Consider the following 20,007-nt stretch of genomic DNA (forward strand, 5'->3'; position numbering starts at 1 on the left):
TCAGTGTGCTGCTGATCTGACATATCAAACCCTGTAAATTTCACATTCCTTTCCTCGAATGCGCAAATCGGGTGGGTGGGATGGGAGAAGAACGTAGTTTCTCCCTGAAAACCGGGAAAGAGATTTCCATCAAAAACCGGGAAAGAGAGAGCGAGATCATGGACAGATTGACCACAAACATATGCCAAACTGGTTCATTCAGAGTTCAGAGAGCGATGATGACGATGGTGGACAGGGCAGTGTCCGGTTCATGCGTCTTCGCGGAGAAACCATTTCTTGCATCGACTTCGATTTTCTTTTCTTTGAGACGTCGTACCGGCTATGCTACGGAAGGGGGAAAACAGAACACCTGACATGGCCCAGGGAACAACACCTAACGGGACCGTACTCGATCTCAATCGCAAGGCACGATGTCGCCGTTATGCAGAGCACATCATTTTTCGTCACGACAATTATATTATGTAAATATTGTACTTTACACGCCTCAAAGTCGACCATGGACATGCATACGAAACTGGGAGAGACAGGGAGCGGGCAAAAGGCATGTGAAACGCAGCAGGCAAAGGTAAACCTTAGGAAGAAGACTGGAGGTTAAAAGAAAGACCTAGGAAGAAGACTGGAAACGAAAGACACGCACGCTCCTCTCAGTCAGTCCTATCTACCACCACCCAGACCCAGGCACGCACGCGTAGAGCCGAGCCAGCCACCAACCGCTGCAAAATCAAATCACTACAACGCCGCACCACCTTTCGCTCCCCTCCAGTAGTCCTGCCCCAGTCGTCCACTACCCACGCATGAACACTGCACTGGGACGACATCTGGACCCCTCCTCAAGTTAAGTGATTATAAATGCGCAATGCTCAATTCTGCACAGCAGTATTCGCAACAAAATATTGAGGCACAGTTGATTAGGTGATGAGTAGGGTGCTCATGTGTAGGAATCATTATGTTGCGCGTACATACATTGAAGTTGAATGGGCCAGCTTAGTTTAGCGGCCGGGCATCAAATGCGTTCCTTTTGTTCAGGGGACGGTATTCCTTTTGTTCGGGGACCTTTTCTTTGGGAGTGTTGAGGGGACTTTTTTTGTGTGTGTGGAAAAACTTTCAAGTATTTATCAACAGTCATAGTACAAGGAACACCGGAAATATAAAACTACGTCCAGGTCTGTAGACCATCTAGCGACGATCTTTGATCCAGCCAATGCACAACGAACACTATAGTAAATTCTTGCTTCCACTTTCCCTGCAAATATTTACAGCATAGTTGAGATATGAAGCAAGCAATTTTTTTCCCTTTCACTGCAAACATCTCCGAATGACGGCTGATCGACGCTGCTTTCAACCTCCTCCACCTCCAAATATAAATGACATGTAAGGAGAAGAAGCGGCGGCCACCGGAAGATTCAGGGTACAAAGCTCCCTGAATGTAGTACGTACATGATACGTACGTAGGTTTCTGGAAACCGGATTCTGAATGTGTATGGCAAGAAAGAAGGCAACCAGCTAGCTAGCCTTGCGTCTCACTCGTCCTCCCTTCTACGGATAACCATTACATACGTGTACCTCCACATGTCACCCACTGCATACGGCCCAAGACATACATCGTGTATATGTTATGTCCAATACGATCTTATATGATCCCACCATATCACTTCAGTGCTGTGCAATTGAAGCAAGACTTTACCAGAGTACGCATTGACATTGTTAATTTCTCTCTTTAGTTGAAAACAAAGTTAAGCTATCATCTAGCACATGTACATCTGTTACTAACTAACATTGTTAATGTGTCCATTAGCTCGAAATAGAAGCCAAGTCAGCCATATATGTTTAACATATATGGTAGATTGTACCTACTAATCAGATTGGGCACAAAGATGGCGAAATTTAACCACTTCTGCGCTACAGAAATTAAAGACCTGCGTGCATGATTTAGGAAACCGATAGGATAGTACTGGGAAGACGGGTTTGGGAAGCAACACGGTGGCTTTGTTTGGTCCTAACTAGTGCGAGTAACCATAAAATACATCTGCAATTTAATTTGTGTGCATGGACTTCATATAGTTTTGTACTAGAAAGGAAGTTGCATGGATTCCATCGGGCCTGCTTTACTTAGTTTTAAAATTCATTTTTGTACGAAGAATTCGCATGGATTCCGGACGTGCTTTAGTTAAACTTGTGCTGCCGTGCCTACTCCGAAGAAATAATGATTTCAAGTTGGGAATCAGAGGCACTATCCGCAACAATTCAACGAACTTCTAAACAGCCTTCGGTTAATCATTTTATAATAACGAATCAACTTTGCAAATAAAAAGGAAAATGGAGGACGCATTCCCTTGTCACTTAGCAGCCAGGAAAGAGAGAAATGGAAAAAGAAAAGGATATATATAATTTTGACAAACGAATAAGCCAGTGGTACATGTAATTTTGAGAAACAGAAGGGCCTCAAATGCTAATAGCTCCACCATAGTACTTGGTGTACGTATTTATCAGCCCTTTGTGTTGTGTCCCCGCCTTGCCCACACTCGGCTACCATCTAGCTAGCTACCAGCTTCCTCTCTCGTGCCCATGACGACCCGGACGCAACCACCACTGCCGACGCGGCCGGCTCAGGCTCACCGGCGCCAACGCGCGGCCTCCCACTCGTCTTCGTCGTCCTCGTCGTCGTCTTTCTCCACGGCCTCCTCCGCCGCCTCCTCGCCGTCGCCTTCCCCGCGCACCACCTCCATCCCCTTCTCCTGGGAGCACCACCCGGGCATCCCCAAGAGCCACTCCTTCCTCCGCGGCGCCGCGGACCCTGCTGCCTCCCCGTCCCCGCCGCTCCCGCTCCCGCCGCCGATCCGCGCGCCGCCCTCCCGACGCCGCGCCAACCGATCGGCGCCAGGCGCGCCCGGCGCCGCCGCCGACCCCTTTGCCGCCGCGCTGGAAGAGTGCACCAGGGAGCGCACCAACGCCATCGACATCGACGCTCTGTTTCCTCCTAAGCCGGCGTCGGCCGTCCGCGCCGGGCCGCGGCGTTGGTCCATCGCCACTGGCGGGGTGGTAGGATTACTGGACCTGTACGGCTGCAAGAACGCCATGGGCGTCGCCGAGGGCGCCTTCGTCGTACGCCGACCGGTGGTGGCCGTCGGGCGGGCGGGTCAGGGCCGTGCTGGCCGGCCCGGCAAGAGATAAGGGCCCTTCCGAATTCTGAGATCCATCAACTGTGTGGGCTCAACCAGGTACATAAATAATGGATGTGTGCAGCGAGTGGTGGGAAAATATCGAAAAGAAATCTCACCTTTTCTTTTCGTTTCTTTTTATTTTCTTTTGCTTGTACTTTGATGGTATTCTCAATTCTACTTAGTGGATGTGATTCATACATATAATTGAGAAAAAGTGATACATCAATCGATATATCTTATATGGCTCTTTGTCTATATATGTAAATAATGCATGTGTCTTACTGCCATGTTCAAATAGTCAAGCTTTCGCAAAATTTTAGGTCTTTTCAGAACTTTTTTTTGTTTGCGAGTGTAATAGGGGAGTTTTGTTCCATAGTTGCAGGGTTATAATCCTCTATTGCAAGCTGCTTGATACATACTCCCTTCGTCTGAAAATACTTGTCATCAAAATAGATAAAAAAGGATATATCTAGATGTATTTTAGTTCTAGATACATCTCTTTTTGTCTATTTTGATGAAGTATTTTCGGACGGAGGGAGTAAGTTTCTGGGGCAGTTAGCTACCCTGGAGTATTACCATAAGCTGACGTGGCTAAGCCGTTGTGTGTCAAGCAAGCTAAAGCGATTGCAGAGTCCGACTGAAGAAGGATCGACAAATCAGACAATTGCTCTTGAATTCTTAGACCATTTAGATACTGCCGGTCTTTGGTGAATTAAAAGTATAATACTGCAACAGATCCACGGATAGACAACTTTTTTTTTTTGAAATTATACCGTACAAAGACATGATGCTTTTGAGTAATATCTATTTTTGGATATATTTACGGTAATATCTGAGTATATAAACCTTCTCAAAGCTTTAGATTTCTTTGGCGAGTGTTCAAGAATTGCGCCGGCTAGAACTAGGCGTCAACAATTTGAATGCGATCGGAATTCAAAAGTAACCAATAGATCGTTGTTGTCTCTATATGCGTGCATAATGCTATTACACTAATTGATTCGGTGGTTAGGAGGATATTGTACCCTATCACATCAGGGATCAACCTCTAGCTTAGAGGCCATGCGTGACGGAATATTTCTTCATGGGAGGCAACAAGGTGATTTCTTCTTTTTCATGAAGAAGTTCTCCGACCCATTAATAATATGCAAACAATACAAAGTTCTCCAAAGTTGAAGAAAAAATACAGCCGCGTCTATGGAACACATTGCGGCAACTACAAGCACTGAAGCGCATTGAAGGCGTCTGACCATCATTACCCCTGCCTCACTGAAGTGAGGAAAATCATATTGTAGTGGACATCCAAGAAGTCGTCGTGCCACTCCAAAGGAGCAACAAACCAGAACAACAACCGTCACCGACGATGGAAAGGGTAGATCAGAAGGGTCATACCTGCAAATACACCAAAGACATTCCAGAAGATCTAACGGAGACACACATTGTCCATCGGCGCTAGGCAATGTCGTCGATCAACATTTTCTTATTCTTTTGCACTTACACAAATTCTAATGGCTGAAACCCACATTCTCTAGTTAAGAATAGTTATTTCTGGTGGTCTGATAAATATTAGAAAAACCACTATTACTGGTATGAACCTCTAGTATCAGATCTTGAACTTTTGGTTGAAAACCCTACGTCTGACCTTCGATGGTTGCATGAAGCTATTGTTTTGGATATTGCATAGGCATGCTCTCCGGGGTGAGAACCAACGATCAACCTTCTATTGTTAGATATGGCGACTACGGCGCTTACACAGTGTTTCCTTGTCAAAGGTGTTGCCAGTGGAGACATTTCTCGTAATCCGTGTGTTGTCCAAGACGATGGAGTTACTGTGTGTGGTTAGTCACGTCCAATTTCTTTGTTTCTTTTCTGATCCCTTTATCCTTTTGTTGTATGAATCCCCAATATTTTGACCAGGTGCGAATAGTACGTTGTTGCATAAATCGGATGTAATTGATATTATCTTGGTATTAGTATGGTACGCTTCGGTGAAAAGAAATTGAAACAAAAGAATGTGGAAAAAATATATAGCGCGACGAAAAAAAAGTGGCATTATTGGCCGTCCTGCCTACCGGAGAACAGAATCGCTTGGATCTATCCCACTGGCTGAAGCGGATCCGAAACGTTTGTTAAATGTTCGTGGGGACGTACGACTGCCCGTGGCCGTGCATTATTTGTCGAGTAGCTGTGCTCCATTCACTAAATTTCTAAATCTCTGAGGCGATGCGGGTGAGAGTGGGCAGACAAGTCTATAAGTTAGCAATAAAACTTCATCGGGATCGCCGCAAGCCGGCGTATAGTAATAGCAACAGAGAAAGCAGATGTATGTCACGTCCCTTACTTGCTAATTTGAGTTCAAATGCGTATGATTGATCAAGTCGGCACGTTGCTATCTGATAGAGAACTTTGAGCTATTCTAAATAGAGGAGAGATTCGCTGAAATAGTTTGGATTTTACAATGAATAATTAAAGTGCACGCCGAATAGGATTTGGCATGTCTCCGGGCTCTCTTGTTGCTGAGCTCCATCCGTCTTCTATTTCTTCCCTTTCAAATTACCTGAGATTTTAGTGTTGTCCTAAAAGCTAAAACTTTCAAGCTTGACCAAATATTAAAAGAAATGCTGATGTATATTGAATGAAAATATATCTTATAGGGAATAATGAATGAAACTACTTAAGTATCATAGATGGTAATATATACCTATATACAAGAAATTTGACCTAGGACAAAATTAGAACTTTAAGTAATTTAGAATGGAGGGAGTGTTTTGTGAATATTGAGAATTTTTTTTAGAAAAGGAGGATGACCCCCGGCCTCTGCATCTGGGCGATGCATACGGCCACTTTATTAATTATTCTCACAAGACCTTACAAAGTAATACAACAGTAAGACTAAAGCCGCCGTCTAAGCACCTCTATCCAGCTGATGAAGGGGCGCAGATAGCCTGGGCCTAATACCAAACAGACATCGTAGCCAAACCTAACATCTAAGACCTGAGAACCCATCCAGGACGCCTGCCGGGCATGGGTCTCACCGGTCCGGCGTGCACTCAGATGCCGCCGCCGCCAACTGCCACCGCTCCATCTTCAGAACTGTACTGATGCATCAACCTTGCTCGGTCTAGCTATCGTCGATGCCACCACGGCGCCAAACGACACCTCCTCCCTGCGCGCAAACATCTGAGCACATCGCGGTCGCCACTGATACACCGCAGCGCCATGCTGCCAGGTATCACCAGCCGACACAGCTGAAGTCCTTGGAAGATCTGTCGTGCGTAGCACCTGCCGACCAGGCATGACAAAGCGTAGCACTTGTCGGTCAGGCATGACTTGACATCACCCCCGAAGCTTGTGAATATTGAGAATTAATTTATAGTGAATTCAACTTAGTAGCTTAGATATAATCACTTTTGAAATTGCAAGTGGCACTTACCATATGTTGCCGAGCTGCCATGCAGTTCTTCACTGCTTTTAGCATCCTTTTGGGAGGAAGAAGATAATCACTTGTCAGCACAATTTGCAACAATAGTTGGTCAAGCTAAAAGAAATTTGATATAGGACAAAGTTAGAACTCTAAGTAATTTAAAACCGAGGGATTATTTGTCATGGTATGTAACATTCACAAGTAATTTATAATTAAATTCAACCTAAGTACTCCCTCTGATCCATAATAAGTGTTGTGGCCTTAGTTTAGACTTGAACTAAAACCATGACACTTATTCTGGATCGGAGGGGGCAACTTATATATCATCAGTTTTGGAATTTGAACAGGAATATATCCTATGGATGCCAGCTGCCACTGACTTCTGTAATTCTTCACCATTTTTGGCATTCAGGTCAGGAAGAAGAAGATAGTTACTTCTCCGCACAGTTTGCAACAACAAGTTGCTGTTAAATTACTATGCCCATCATTCACTGACGCTGATGACTACCTTTTCTAAAGAAAATTATAATAATTTATTTATTTTTGTATATGAAGCACATAATCATATATTTGGACCGAATTTGGCAAGGGTACTTGCCCTTTTTTTAAGGAAGAGTACTTGTTATAAATGGATGGTTTTCCCCCGGAAGGTCTTTTGCTGTGAAGAAAACACAATACAAAAATAGCGTGTGATTGGACCTGAGTGCAACAATCTACTTTAGAATACTTGCACTGTTCAATATATAGTTGCCGCACTGTTAATATTACCCCCTTTGGCACATTGCATTCTCATTTTTCGTGATAACATTTTGATCATTATTTTAGTAATAATATCCTTACAATTACTAAGCTCCTTAGGAATAGAGGTCTAGGAGAGCCCCAATGTTTTTCCTCAAAATGGATCCCGCCTGTAAGGGTGTGATTGGATCATGGTTCTGACACTACGTAGCCAACAGGGTGGCGACCCATGTAGTGCTACTAGTGGTTGGGGTGCGCTCCAGGCGCACCTCTTGAGGCCGGATTGTGCGCTCTAATCTTGTCTACACAGAGCAGGGCAGCTAGTTGGGTTCCTAACCTAAGCTTGGTTATGCATGTTGGGCTTCTTCAAACTTACCAATATCAAGCTCTTAGATTAGGGTGGCTGGCTGGGTCCAGATATTTAGAAATGACCATCAGTCCTTGATCTCAGCTTAGCACAACAGAAATAGTCACAACATTGAGTTTAGAAATGACATCTGACATTCATACAAGAGACCTTCATTGCCGTCACAACATGAATTTAGAAATGACAAACATAATTATAAGCCGAAAGATAATTACAAAGAGGACTTTTAGTAGCAATGATGCAAGCAAATTATCCTCATAATCCGCAATGGAGTTTCCAACAGTCTCCCACTTGCACTAGAGTCAATAATCTAGTTACATTGGGATGTATCGAACACCCATTGCGTTCTGGTGTTGATCATGTTTTGCTCTAGGGAGAGGTTTAGTCAACGGATCTACTACATTCAGATCCGTATGTACTTTACAAATATCTATGTCTTCATCTTGAACATTTTCACGAATGGAGTTGAAGCGATGCTTGATGTGCCTGATCTTCTTGTGAAACCTGGGCTCCTTGGCAAGTGCAATAGCTCCAGTGTTGTCACAGAAGAGTGTGATCGGCCCCGACGCATTGGGTATGACTCCTAGGTCGGTGATGAACTCCTTCACCCAGATAGCTTCATGCGCTGCCTCCGAGGCTGCCATGTACTCCGCTTCACATGTAGATCCCGCCACGACGCTCTGCTTGCAACTGCACCAGCTTACTGCCCCACCATTCAAAATATACGCGTATCCGGTTTGTGACTTAGAGTCATCCAGATCTGTGTCGAAGCTAGCGTCGACGTAACCCTTTACGACAAGCTCTTAATCACCTCCATATACGAGAAACATATCCTTAGTCCTTTTCAGGTACTTAAGGGTGTTCTTGACCGCTGTCCAGTGTTCCATGCCGGGATTACTTTGGTACCTTCCTACCAAACTTACGGCAAGGTTTATATCAGGTCTGGTACAGGTCATGGCATACATGATAGACCCTATGGGTGAGGCATAGGGGACGACACTCATCTTTTTTCTATCTTCTGCCATGGTCGGGCATTGAGTCGAGCTCAATTTCACACCTTGCAACCCAGGCAAGAACCCCTTCTTGGACTGATCCATATTGAACTTCTTCAATATCTTATCAAGGTATGTGCTTTGTGAAAGACCTATGAGGCGTCTTGATCTATCTCTATAGATTTTGATGCCTAATATGTAAGCAGCTTCTCCAAGGTCCTTCATTGAAAAACACTTATTCAAGTAGGCCTTAATGTTGTCCAAAAGTTCTATATCATTTCCCATCAAAAGTATGTCATCCACATATAATATGAGAAATGCTACAGAGCTCCCACTCACTTTCTTGTAAACGCAGGCTTCTCCATAAGTCTGCATAAACCCAAACGCTTTGATCATCTCACTAAAGCGAATATTCCAACTCCGAGATGCTTGCACCAGCCCATAGATGGAGCGCTGGAGCTTGCATACCTTGTTAGCATTCTTAGGGTCGACAAAACCTTCCGGCTACATCATATACAGTTCTTCCTTAAGGTGGCCGTTAAGGAATGCCGTTTTCACGTCCATTTTCCATATCTCATAATCATAATATGCGGCAATTGCTAACATGATTCAGACGGACTTTAGCTTGGCTATGGGAGAGAATGTCTCATCGTAGTCAATCCCTTGAACTTGTCGATAACCCTTAGCAACAAGTCGAGCTTTATATATGGTAACATTACCATCCGCGCCCATCTTCTTCTTAAAGATCCATTTGTTTTCTATTGCTCGCCGATCATCGGGCAAGTCTGTCAAAGTCCACACTTTGTTTTCATACATGGATCCTATCTCGGATTACATGGCTTCAAGCCATTTGTTGGAATCTGGGCCCGCCATCGCTTCTTCATAATTCGAAGGTTCACCGTTGTCTAACAACATGATTTCAAAGACAGGGTTGCCGTATCACTCTGGTGCGGAACGTGTCCTTGTGGACCTTCGAAGTTCAGTAGGAGCTTGATCCAAATTATCTTGATCATCATCATTAACCTCCTCTCTTGTCGGTGCAGGCACCACAGGAACATCTTCCTGAGTTGCGCTACTTACCATTTCAAGAGGTAGTACTTCATCAAGCTCTACTTTCCTCCCACTTAATTCTTTCGAGAGAAACTCTTTCTCCAGAAAGGACCTGTTCTTGGCAACAAAGATCTTGCCTTCGGATCTTAAGTAGAAGGTATACCCAATGGTTTCCTTAGGGTATCCTATGAAGACGCAATTTTCCGACTTGGGTTCGAGCTTCTCAGGTTGAAGTTTCTTGACATAAGCATCGCATCCCTAAACTTTTAGAAACGACAGCTTAGGTTTCTTCCCAAACCATAATTCATACGGTGTCGTCTCAACGGATTTAGACAGTGTCCTATTTAAAGTGAGTGTGGCTGTCTCTAGAGCGTATCCCCAAAATGATAGCGGTAAATCAGTAAGTGACATCATAGATCGCACCATATCCAATAGAGTGCGATTACGACGTTCGGACACACCATTACGTTGAGGTGTTCCAGGCGGCGTGAGTTGTGAAACGATTCCACATTTCCTTAAGTGTGTACCAAATTCATGACTTAAATATTGTCCCCCACGATCTGATCGTAAGAACTTTATCTTTCGGTCACGTTGATTCTATACCTCATTCTGAAATTCCTTAAACTTTTCAAAGGTCTCAGACTTGTGTTCATCAAGTAGACATACCCATATCTACTCAAGTCATTAGTGAGAGTGAGAACATAATGATATCCTCCGCGAGCCTCAACGCTCATTGAACCGCACACATCAGTATGTATGATTTCCAATAAGTTAGTTGCTCGCTCCATTGTTCCGGAGAACGGAGTCTTGGTCATTTTGCCCATGAGGCATGGCTCGCATGTGTCAAACAATTCATAATCTAGAGACTCTAAAAGTCCATCAGCATGGAGCTTCTTCATGCGCTTGACACCAATGTGACCAAGGCGGCAGTGCCACAAGTATGTGGGACTATCGTTATCAACTTTACATCTTTTGGTATTCACACTATGAATATGTGTAACATTACGTTCGAGATTCATTAAGAATAAACCATTCACCAGCGGGGCATGACCATAAAACATATCACTCATATAAATAGAACAACCATTATTCTCGGATTTAAATGAGTAGCCATCTCGAATTAAACGAGATCCTGATACAATGTTCATGCTCAAAGCTGATACTAAATAACAATTATTGAGGTTTAAAACTAATCCCATAGGTAAATGTAGAGGTAGCGTGCCGACGGCGATCACATCGACCTTGGAACCATTCCCGACGCGCATCGTCACCTCGTCCTTCGCCAGTCTCCGCTTATTCCGCAGCTCCTGCTTTGAGTTACAAATATGAGCAACCGCACCGGTATCAAATACCCAGGAGCTACTACGAGCACTGGTAAGGTACACATCAATTACATGTATATCACATATACCTTTGGTTTTGCCGGCCTTCTTGTCCGCTAAGTACTTGGGGCAGTTCCGCTTCCAGCGACCACTTCCCTTGCAATAAAAGCACTCAGTCTCTGGCTTGGGTCCATTGTTTGACTTCTTCCCGGCAACTGGCTTACCGGGCACGGCAACTCCCTTGCCGTCCTTCTTGAAGTTCTTCTTACCCCTGTCTTTCTTGAACTTAGTGGTTTTATTCACCATCAATAGTTGATGTTTCTTTTTGATCTCTACCTCTGCTGATTTCAGCATTGAATATACCTCAGGAATGGTCTTTTCCATCCCCTGCATATTGAAGTTCATCACAAAGCTCTTGTAGCTTGGTGGGAGCGACTGGAGGATTCTGTTAATGACCGCATCATCCGGGAGATTAACTCCCAGCTGAGTCAAGTGGTTGTGCAACCCAGACATCTTGAGTATGTGCTCACTGGCAGAACTATTTTCCTCCATCTTACAGCTGAAGAACTTGTCGGAGACTTCATATCTCTCGACCCGGGTATGAGCTTGGAAAATCATTTTCAGCTCTTCGAACATCTCGTATGCTCCGTGTTTCTCAAAACGCTTTTGGAGCCCCGGTTCTAAGCTGTAAAGCATGCCGCACTGAACGAGTGAGTAATCATCAACACGAGACTGCCAAGCGTTCATAACGTCTTGGTTCTGTGGGATTGGTGCTTCACCTAGCGGCGCTTCTAGGACATAATCTTTCTTGGCAGCTATGAGGATGATCCTCAGGTTCCGGACCCAGTCCGTATAGTTGTTGCCATCATCTTTATTCTGCAGCGATGGCAGCCTCACAACGAAGCCGAACCAATGAACCCTCAAACTCCTCTCCGCGTGGGCATCCACTGTAGCGTCTTCCCCGGCTTCGCGTCGTCCCCTTCCTAGGCGTCGCCGTCGTCCATCCCCCTAGTGCTCTTGGTGCAGCATGGCAACGTGGTCAAGGAACGACTTCCATCAGACATGGACTGTACGTGGAGATGCTGACAGCTGGGTCCACGGCCGCACACAAGGAAATGCCTCCTTATTACATGCAAAATAATGATTCCTCCAGCTAACATCTAGGACCCACTGGAAGGGCCTCTGTATTTCACGAAAAAAATGTTCCCCCCGCTGACAGGTCGGACCGACCAGCTATATCTTCGCACGCAAGGAAGTGCCTCCTTATTACGCACAAAAAAATGAATACTCCCCCTGCTAACTGGGACCAAGCATAGTGGGAGGCTGACTTGTGGGCCTACTAAGTTGACAGGGATGGAGGGCTTTGTCAACTTAGTCAATATGAATGATTCTAGCTCCTGTGACCGTACGATGTCCATCCAACGGCCATAGTGCTTCTTCAACCTCTTGTCTTCTTGCTCCAGCCGCCCAAAGCAGCGCCGGTCGTGCCACCTGTTCCTGCCTCCCGTGGCCGGCTTCGATGTGAGGCTGCCGTCGCCGTAGAATAACAGAGGGTGTGGGTGAGTGGAGGGATGGCCTGGCCAGCGGTGGGATTTCTACCGGAGAGTCAAGAACGTGTGCCAACCCCTATGCATAGGTTCCCAATGTCACGAAACCCGCAAGTTGATCACCAAAACATACATCAAGCCATTACAACCGTTGCCCCTCCTACTTTCTCCCCCGCTCAACTACGGAGATGAGTTTACCACGGTTTCCATCCCTCCCTCTCTACTGCAGCAACACGTGTTTTCCACCCCATTTATAACACGCTTTTTGCGCCACAACGTCGCCCCAGCAAGCATGAATAATGACCAGCGAGCTAAATCATATCCACAACGTCAAAACAATGAAAACAGGTTTAATATATATCGCACACGTGCGTTATCTTTGTCATGACGCGCAAAAAAATTAAAAAGGGAATGCAACACAAGGACTTCCCCAGGAGGTCACCCATCCTAGTACTACTCTCGCCCAAGCAGGCTTAACTTTGGAGTTCTGATGGGATTCGATGCTTTAGTGCTGGTATGATTGCATCCGACATGTTACCTCCTCCTTCGTCCCTTATGCTTGCCCTCCCAGCTCCATTATAAAGACGTTTGTACATTGTTTCTTACTGCTATTACAACCGTTGCCCCTCCTACTTACTCTCCCACTCAACTACGGAGACGAGTTTACCACGGTTTCCACCCCTCCCTCTTTGTCATAGCAACACGTGTTTTCCACCCCATTTATAACGCGCTTTTTGCGCCACAACGCCGCCCCAGTACGCGTGAATAATGAGCAGCGAGCTAAATCATATCCACAACATCAAAACTATGAAAACAGGTTTAATATATATTGCGCACGTGCGTAATCTTTGTCACGACGCGAAAAAATAATAAAAAGCGAATGCAACACGAGAACTTTCCAGTAGGTCACCGATCCTAGTACTACTCTCGCCCAAGCACGCTTAACTTCGGAGTTCTGATGGGATCCGGTGCTTTAGTGCTGGTATGATCGCATGCGACATGTTACCTCCGCCTTCGTCCCTTATGCTGGCCCCTCCTAGCTCCATCACAAAGACATTTGTACATTCTTTCTTACTACCATTACAATCGTTTCCCCTCCTACTTACTCTCCCGCTCAACTACGGAGACGAGTTTACCACGGTTTCCACCCCTCCCTCTCTGCCGCAGCAACACGTATTTTCCACCCCATTTATAATGCGCCTTTTGCGCCACAATGCCGCCCTAGCACACATGAATAATGAGCAACGAGCTAAATCATATCCACAACGTCAAAACTATGAAAACAGGTTTAATATATATCGCGAACGTGCGTTATCTTTATCACGACACGCAAAAAAAATTAAAAAGGGAATGCAACACGAGGACTTCCTAGGAGGTCACCCATCCTAGTAGTACTCTCGCCCAAGCACGCTTAACTTTGGCGTACTACTCTCGCCCAAGCACGCTTAACTTCGGCGTACTACTCTCGCCCAAGCACGCTTAACTTCGGCGTTCTGATGGGATCCGGTGCTTTAGTGCTGGTATGATCGCATCCGACATGTTACCTCCGCTTTCGTCCCTTATGCTTGCCCCTCCCAGCTCTATTACAAAGACATTTGTACATTCTTTCTTACTACCATTACAACCGTTGCCCCTCCTACTTACTATCCCGCTCAACTACGGAGACGACTTTACCACGGTTTACGCCCCTCCCTCTCTGGCACAGCAACACGTGTTTTCCACCCCATTTATAACGCGCCTTTTGCGCCGCAGCGCCGCCCCAGCACGCGTGAATAATGAGTAGCGAGCTAAATCATATCCACAACGTCAAAACTATGAAAACAGGTTTAATATATATCGCGCACGTGCGTTATCTTTGTCACGACGACTTCCCAGGAGGTCACCCATCCTAGTACTACTTCGCCCAAGCAAGCTTAACTTCGGAGTTCTGATGGGATCCGGTGCTTTAGTGCTGGTATGATCGCATCCAACATGTTACAACCGCCTTCGTCCCTTATGCTTGCCCTCTCAGCTCCATTACAAAGACGTTTGTACATTCTTTCTTACTACCATGACAACCGTTTCCCCTCCTACTTACTCTCCCCCTCAACTAGGGAGACGAATTTACCACGGTTTCCACCCCTCCCTCTCTGCCGCAGCAACACGTGTTTTCCACCCCATTTATAACGCGCTTTTTGTGCCACAACGCCGCCCCATCACACGTGAATAATGAGCAGCGAGCTAAATCATATCCACAACGTCAAAACTATGAAAACAGGTTTAATATATATCGTGCATGTGCATTATCTTTGTCACGACGCGCAAAAAAAATTAAAAAGGGAATGCAACACGAGGACTTCCCAGGAGGTCACCCATCCTAGTACTACTGTCGTCCAAGCACGCATAACTTCGGAGTTCTGATGGGATCCAGTGCTTTAGTGCTGGTATGATCGCATCCGACATGTTACCTCCGCCTTCGTCCCTTACGCTTGCCCCTCCCAGCTCCATTACAAAGACGTTTGTACATTATTTCTTACTATCATTAAAACCGTTGCCCCTCCTACTTACACTCCCGCTCAACTACGGAGACGAGTTTACCACGGTTTCCACTCCTCCCTCTTTACCTCAGTAACATGTGTTTTCCACCCCATTTATAACGCGCTTTTTGCGCCACAACGCCGCCCCAGCACGCGTGAATAATGAGCAGCGAGCTAAATCATATCCACAACGTCAAAACTATGAAAACAGGTTTAATATATATCGCGCACGTGCGTTATCTTTGTCATGACGCGCAAAAAAAATTAAAAAAGGAATGCAACACGAGGACTTCCCAGGAGGTCACCTGTCCTAGTACTACTCTCCCAAGCACGCTTAACTTCGGAGTTCTGATGGGATCCAGTGCTTTAGGGCTGGTATGATCGCATCCAACATGTTACCTCCGCCTTCGTCCCTTATGCTTGCTCCTCCCAGCTCCATTACAAAGACGTTTGTACATTCTTTCTTACTACCATTACAACAGTTGCCCCTCCTACTTACTCTCCCGCTCAACTACGGAGACGAGTTTACCACGGTTTCCACCCCTCCCTCTCTGCCGCAGCAACACGTGCTTTCCACCCCATTTATAACGCGCTTTTTGCGCCACAACGCCACCCCAACACGCGTGAATAATGAGCAGCGAGCTAAATCATATCCACAACATCAAAACTATGAAAACAAGTTTAATATATATCGCACACGTGCCTTATCTTTGTCATGACGCGAAAAAAATAAAGAGGGAATTCAACACGAGGACTTCCCAGGAGGTCACCCATCCTAGTACTACTCTTGCCCAAGCATGCTTAACTTCGGAGTTCTAATGGGATCTGTAAGTGCATCTAGTGCCCCTTAGTGATTTTGGTGTAAAGACTTATAGGTTAAGCATTTAATGCGTTTGTGAGTATACACATGTCTTATTAGATGCAGAGGAGTTTGATATATTCGATGAAAGTCGACCCCTAAAAATGAATGTCTTCAGTTGAAGACTTTGGTCCATCTGAAGACTTTGATATTGATGAAATTGGTGTTACCATGAAGACTTGGAATTCATGCAAGGATTATGAAGCTTGAAGACTTTACTTTCATAGTTTCGCTTCTCTCTTTCTTGAGTCATAGGAAACATCGTACTGGTAAAGGGGGTCGAGGTAAAACTAAGGAAACAATTTCCAACTGATGCTCAAAGCCTTAAACTACCCAAAACCTCCAAGTGAAGCCTTTGGAAATCTCATACAGCTAAGTCAATTTCTTCAGTGACAGAGACGTAGTTCTTCTAGTCTCTGAAGACTTTGCACTTACTGAGGAGTTAGGATTTCGCCAGTGCGAATTGCCTACATGTGAGGAACATGATAGCCCTGAGGATTTTGAGAGTTCAAAGTTCCAACCGTTGTTGTGCTTAGCGCCAGCTGTCCCAAAATATCTTCCGACCAAACGGTCATATCATTTAAGGGCATTTATGTCATGTCACGTTGGGATCTGCTCTGGCTATAAATAGCCACCCCCTACAACCACTAGCCGGTTGGCTGCTCAGAGAGAACTTGACACTCGTCATAAGAGAGCAACCCGTCCTCCGAGGACTTTGAGTGAAAATCATGAGTGAGGAAAAATCCAAAAACCCAAAACAACCAAAACCCAAAACTCAAAGTGATTGAGCATCACTGAAGAGATTGTTCCTGTGTGGAACCGGCGCTTGTTACCTTTGAGGACTGTGCAACTTCCAGACGGTTAGGCGTCATGGTCTAGAGCATCCAAGAGTCATTGTGGATCGTCGGGTGACCAAGTTTGTGAGGGTTTGGAAGTCTGCCCTGAAGACTTACCACGAGTGATTGGGCGAGGACTGTGTGTCCTTAGCTCAAGGGGAATACGGTGAGGACTGGGTGTCTTGGACTAAGTGTCCTTGACTGGTTGTCCGGGACTGTGTGTCCTCAGGTTTAAATACCTGGCCGCCCTAACTAGGCGTACAACTATCACATCAGTTGGAACTGGTCTACCAAATCATTGTCTTCATCAAGTTACTGGTTCTATTTCCTAAACCTCTGAATTCCTCACTTACTTGTTTGTATGTGTGTATTGTCTCTGTTTCGAACACCGTGACTGAAGACTTTGTCTGAAGACTTTCTTAATTTCCTCAGACCAATTTCTTTAGTCTCCTTGTTCTTCACCTGCCTTATCCTGTTTTCACGCTTACTTCACTATGTGTATGTTTCATTTCATTCTGATGACTACATCGCTGTTATGCTATTCATACTCGTGATCGTGTTTATCCGCTACTTGTAGTTCTTCACTCTTGAATTTCCTCACCTTGAAATTCCTCGGTGAAGACTTTGTTAAATTCTGTGAAAATCGCCTATTCACCCCCCTCTAGTCGATATAACGCACTTTCAATTGGTATCAGAGCAAGATACTCCCTTGTTCTGTGTGATTTTGGTTTAACCACCTGGAGTTTTAGTTATGTCAACCGAATGTATGATCAAGGTTTCTGCGGGGTGTCCTACCTTTGATGGGACCTACTACCCCTACTGGAAGAACAAGATGCGCATGCATCTTGAGGCAATTGACACGATCTCTGGTTCATTGTGGAAAAGGGTGTTCCATCCGTCTCTCCCTCTGTGAATGCTACTGATGTGAAGAGATTCAAGCAACTCAATTTTCAAGCGAAGAATATCATCTATGGCCATCTGAGCAAAGGCCAATACGGAAGAGTGAGTGCTTTGGAAACTGCAAGAGGTCAAGGGCGATGGGTCGGGGTTCATGCCGCGGCGCAGTGCGGCAATCATCGGCGAGCATTGGATCGAGCACGCGGTTAACAGAGGGTATGCCGACACCCAGAGCGCGTCAAACGCATGCCAGGCGCCGTGTCTTCACGCGGTCATCACCCTGGCATGGTCAAGACGACGTCCAAGCACTGCCAAACCTTGTCTACGCTCAAGTCCACGCAGTGTTTAGTGTAGGAAAGGCAGCTTATCTGCTGATCCTATAAGAAACGACATCGGCAGGTGTTGCTTCTCGGCTTTATGTTTTTACCTCACACTGATTGGTGCTTGCCACTGTACTTCCTCTGTCATAATCATCATTATGCTCGTGTATTTCAGAGTCTTTGGTATGTAGATCATGTAATCCCTCTAAGAAAAGATAGATAATCGCAGTATCTGCAATTAACATAAGGATTTGGCCATGGTCTATCAGTCGGTACAAATATCCACATTACATCATCGATCCTGCAACCAATAGTATCATACTATCATAACCTTTCCAAGATGCACTAAAAGAGTGGTGCATGAAAAGAACTGAAAGGTTATGATAGTATGATACTATTGGTTGCAGGGTCGATGATGTAATGTGGATATGATAGTGCATCTTGGAAAGGTTATGATAGTGCATCTTGGAAAGGTTGAAGCAACAGCAACCAAAGATTGTACACACTACATCGCCCGTCAACAACAGAAGGCAAACAGATGGGAAAACAAATCACTAGAGAAATGTACAAATGGATGGTATCAATCTCAAGTGTTTTATTAATTATGATAGACGAAAGCATGTGAATACCTCTTTAGGACAAGTATTTTCAGTTGGCTTGGCACTTCTTTTTCTAGTAACAGCCGAAAGCTTCCGCTGCTTTACTTCTGTATCCATGGGTCCAAGCCTGCAAGGATTAAGAGCGTGCATGGTTCAAGTCATATACCAAGTAGGCACTGCAAAAAAATGTTGAGAACTAATAAGGAGAAAGGAGCTTAATTACATGATAAAGCATCCAGGCGCAGCCCTCAAGACATGTGAAGCAGAAAGACAAACATCAACCTAGCGCAATGAGACAGGCTCAGAACCAATGTTTGCTTGCTGCCAAATTTCTTAAGCAATGCTGTTATAAAGTCAGAAGGTGCGATTCCTTAACTTGACTGGGACCTCACATATTTTACCAAGGTGGTTGTAATGTCCAGCAGAGCCTTTGCATCCCCTATTTGCTCACTGGGTCTCTGCACTGCAGTGTGGAAGAACATCTCATTTTGTGTTTTGTATATAGCATCAATGTTTCAAAGCTACAACCAATAAAATATACTCCCTCCGTCCGGAAATACTTGTCATTGAAATGGATGTATCTAGATGTACTTTAGTTCTAGATACATCCATTTTCATCCATTTTGATGACAAGTAATTCCGGACGGAGGGAGTAGAAGATAATAGACATTTATTCTACGGTAAGGGCGTGTTCCAGTAGGAGAGGGGGATTTGGATTTTAGTTGGATACAAATCCTTCAGATTCCGTGTAATCTTTAAAAAAAAATCCAAAAGCCCTCATCAACACCCCTTCAACAAACATTTTGACATGGCACAGTGAGCTCAAGGCATGCCAATACTCATCCACGTTTGTCTGGAAATGCAATCTTGCAGACAAACATTCATGCAAAACGTGTTCCAAATGGACATGCAAGAACAACCTGCAGTCTATTTATGATTTATACTACAAAGAGATCTAAAATAAAACAGGGCAAAACTATGAACATGACGTGAAAGTAAATGTATGATCATGCTGCACACTCTACAAGATGCACCAAGGCTACATGAACATAGATTCATATCATTTGCTTGATGGTTTACTTCTAGTGATATCCGCTGGACACCTGTAACTGAATATGCAGGAAAAAGGTAAAGCTCTCCTTTATTGTTCGGCAGAAGCTCACTTCCGAAAAACTGGACCGATAGACGGATCATCCTCCTCTCGGGCTCTCGCGACCGCGTCGCCCCCGCGGGCGACCTGCCGCGTCCCGATCTCCTTCTCCAGCGACCCACCCTCCTCCTTGCCTCCCTGCCGTCGTCGTCAGCGCTCGCCGCCGGGCCTGGCCCGGCCGACGCTGGCGGCGGCGGCCCCCGCGCTTTTCCCCTCTCGGCTTCCTCTTGCG

The 20,007-nt window shown here is 45.3% G+C and overlaps 1 protein-coding gene, 1 long non-coding RNA gene, 4 other non-coding genes and 1 pseudogene across 6 annotated transcripts; 1 reads left to right on the forward strand and 6 right to left on the reverse strand.

The window, feature by feature from the left end:
* The first annotated feature begins 2,402 nt into the window (after positions 1-2,402).
* LOC123094556 (translation initiation factor IF-2) lies at positions 2,403-3,393 on the forward strand. Its single transcript, XM_044516532.1, has one exon. It carries the CDS (start codon positions 2,566-2,568, stop codon positions 3,169-3,171), a length of 606 nt encoding a protein of 201 aa, XP_044372467.1. The 5' UTR covers positions 2,403-2,565; the 3' UTR covers positions 3,172-3,393.
* A 3,196-nt stretch (positions 3,394-6,589) lies between these two features.
* Positions 6,590-19,080, reverse strand: LOC123094557 (uncharacterized). The gene is made up of 3 exons (XR_006445874.1): positions 18,849-19,080; positions 18,656-18,752; positions 6,590-6,637 (listed from the first exon to the last, which is right to left on the reverse strand). It is a non-coding gene; the product is annotated as an uncharacterized lncRNA (long non-coding RNA).
* On the reverse strand, positions 13,007-13,126 carry LOC123095417 (5S ribosomal RNA). Its single transcript, XR_006446256.1, has one exon. It is a non-coding gene; the product is annotated as a 5S ribosomal RNA (ribosomal RNA).
* Positions 13,476-13,594, reverse strand: LOC123095219 (5S ribosomal RNA). Its single transcript, XR_006446127.1, has one exon. It is a non-coding gene; the product is annotated as a 5S ribosomal RNA (ribosomal RNA).
* Positions 14,449-14,566, reverse strand: LOC123095439 (uncharacterized; annotated as a pseudogene).
* LOC123095311 (5S ribosomal RNA) lies at positions 14,917-15,035 on the reverse strand. Its single transcript, XR_006446193.1, has one exon. It is a non-coding gene; the product is annotated as a 5S ribosomal RNA (ribosomal RNA).
* LOC123095438 (5S ribosomal RNA) lies at positions 15,387-15,503 on the reverse strand. The gene has a single exon (XR_006446271.1). It is a non-coding gene; the product is annotated as a 5S ribosomal RNA (ribosomal RNA).
* Positions 19,081-20,007: the final 927 nt, after the last annotated feature.

Source organism: Triticum aestivum, chromosome 4B, assembly GCF_018294505.1.
Source record: "Triticum aestivum cultivar Chinese Spring chromosome 4B, IWGSC CS RefSeq v2.1, whole genome shotgun sequence".
Lineage (NCBI taxonomy): Eukaryota > Viridiplantae > Streptophyta > Magnoliopsida > Poales > Poaceae > Triticum > Triticum aestivum.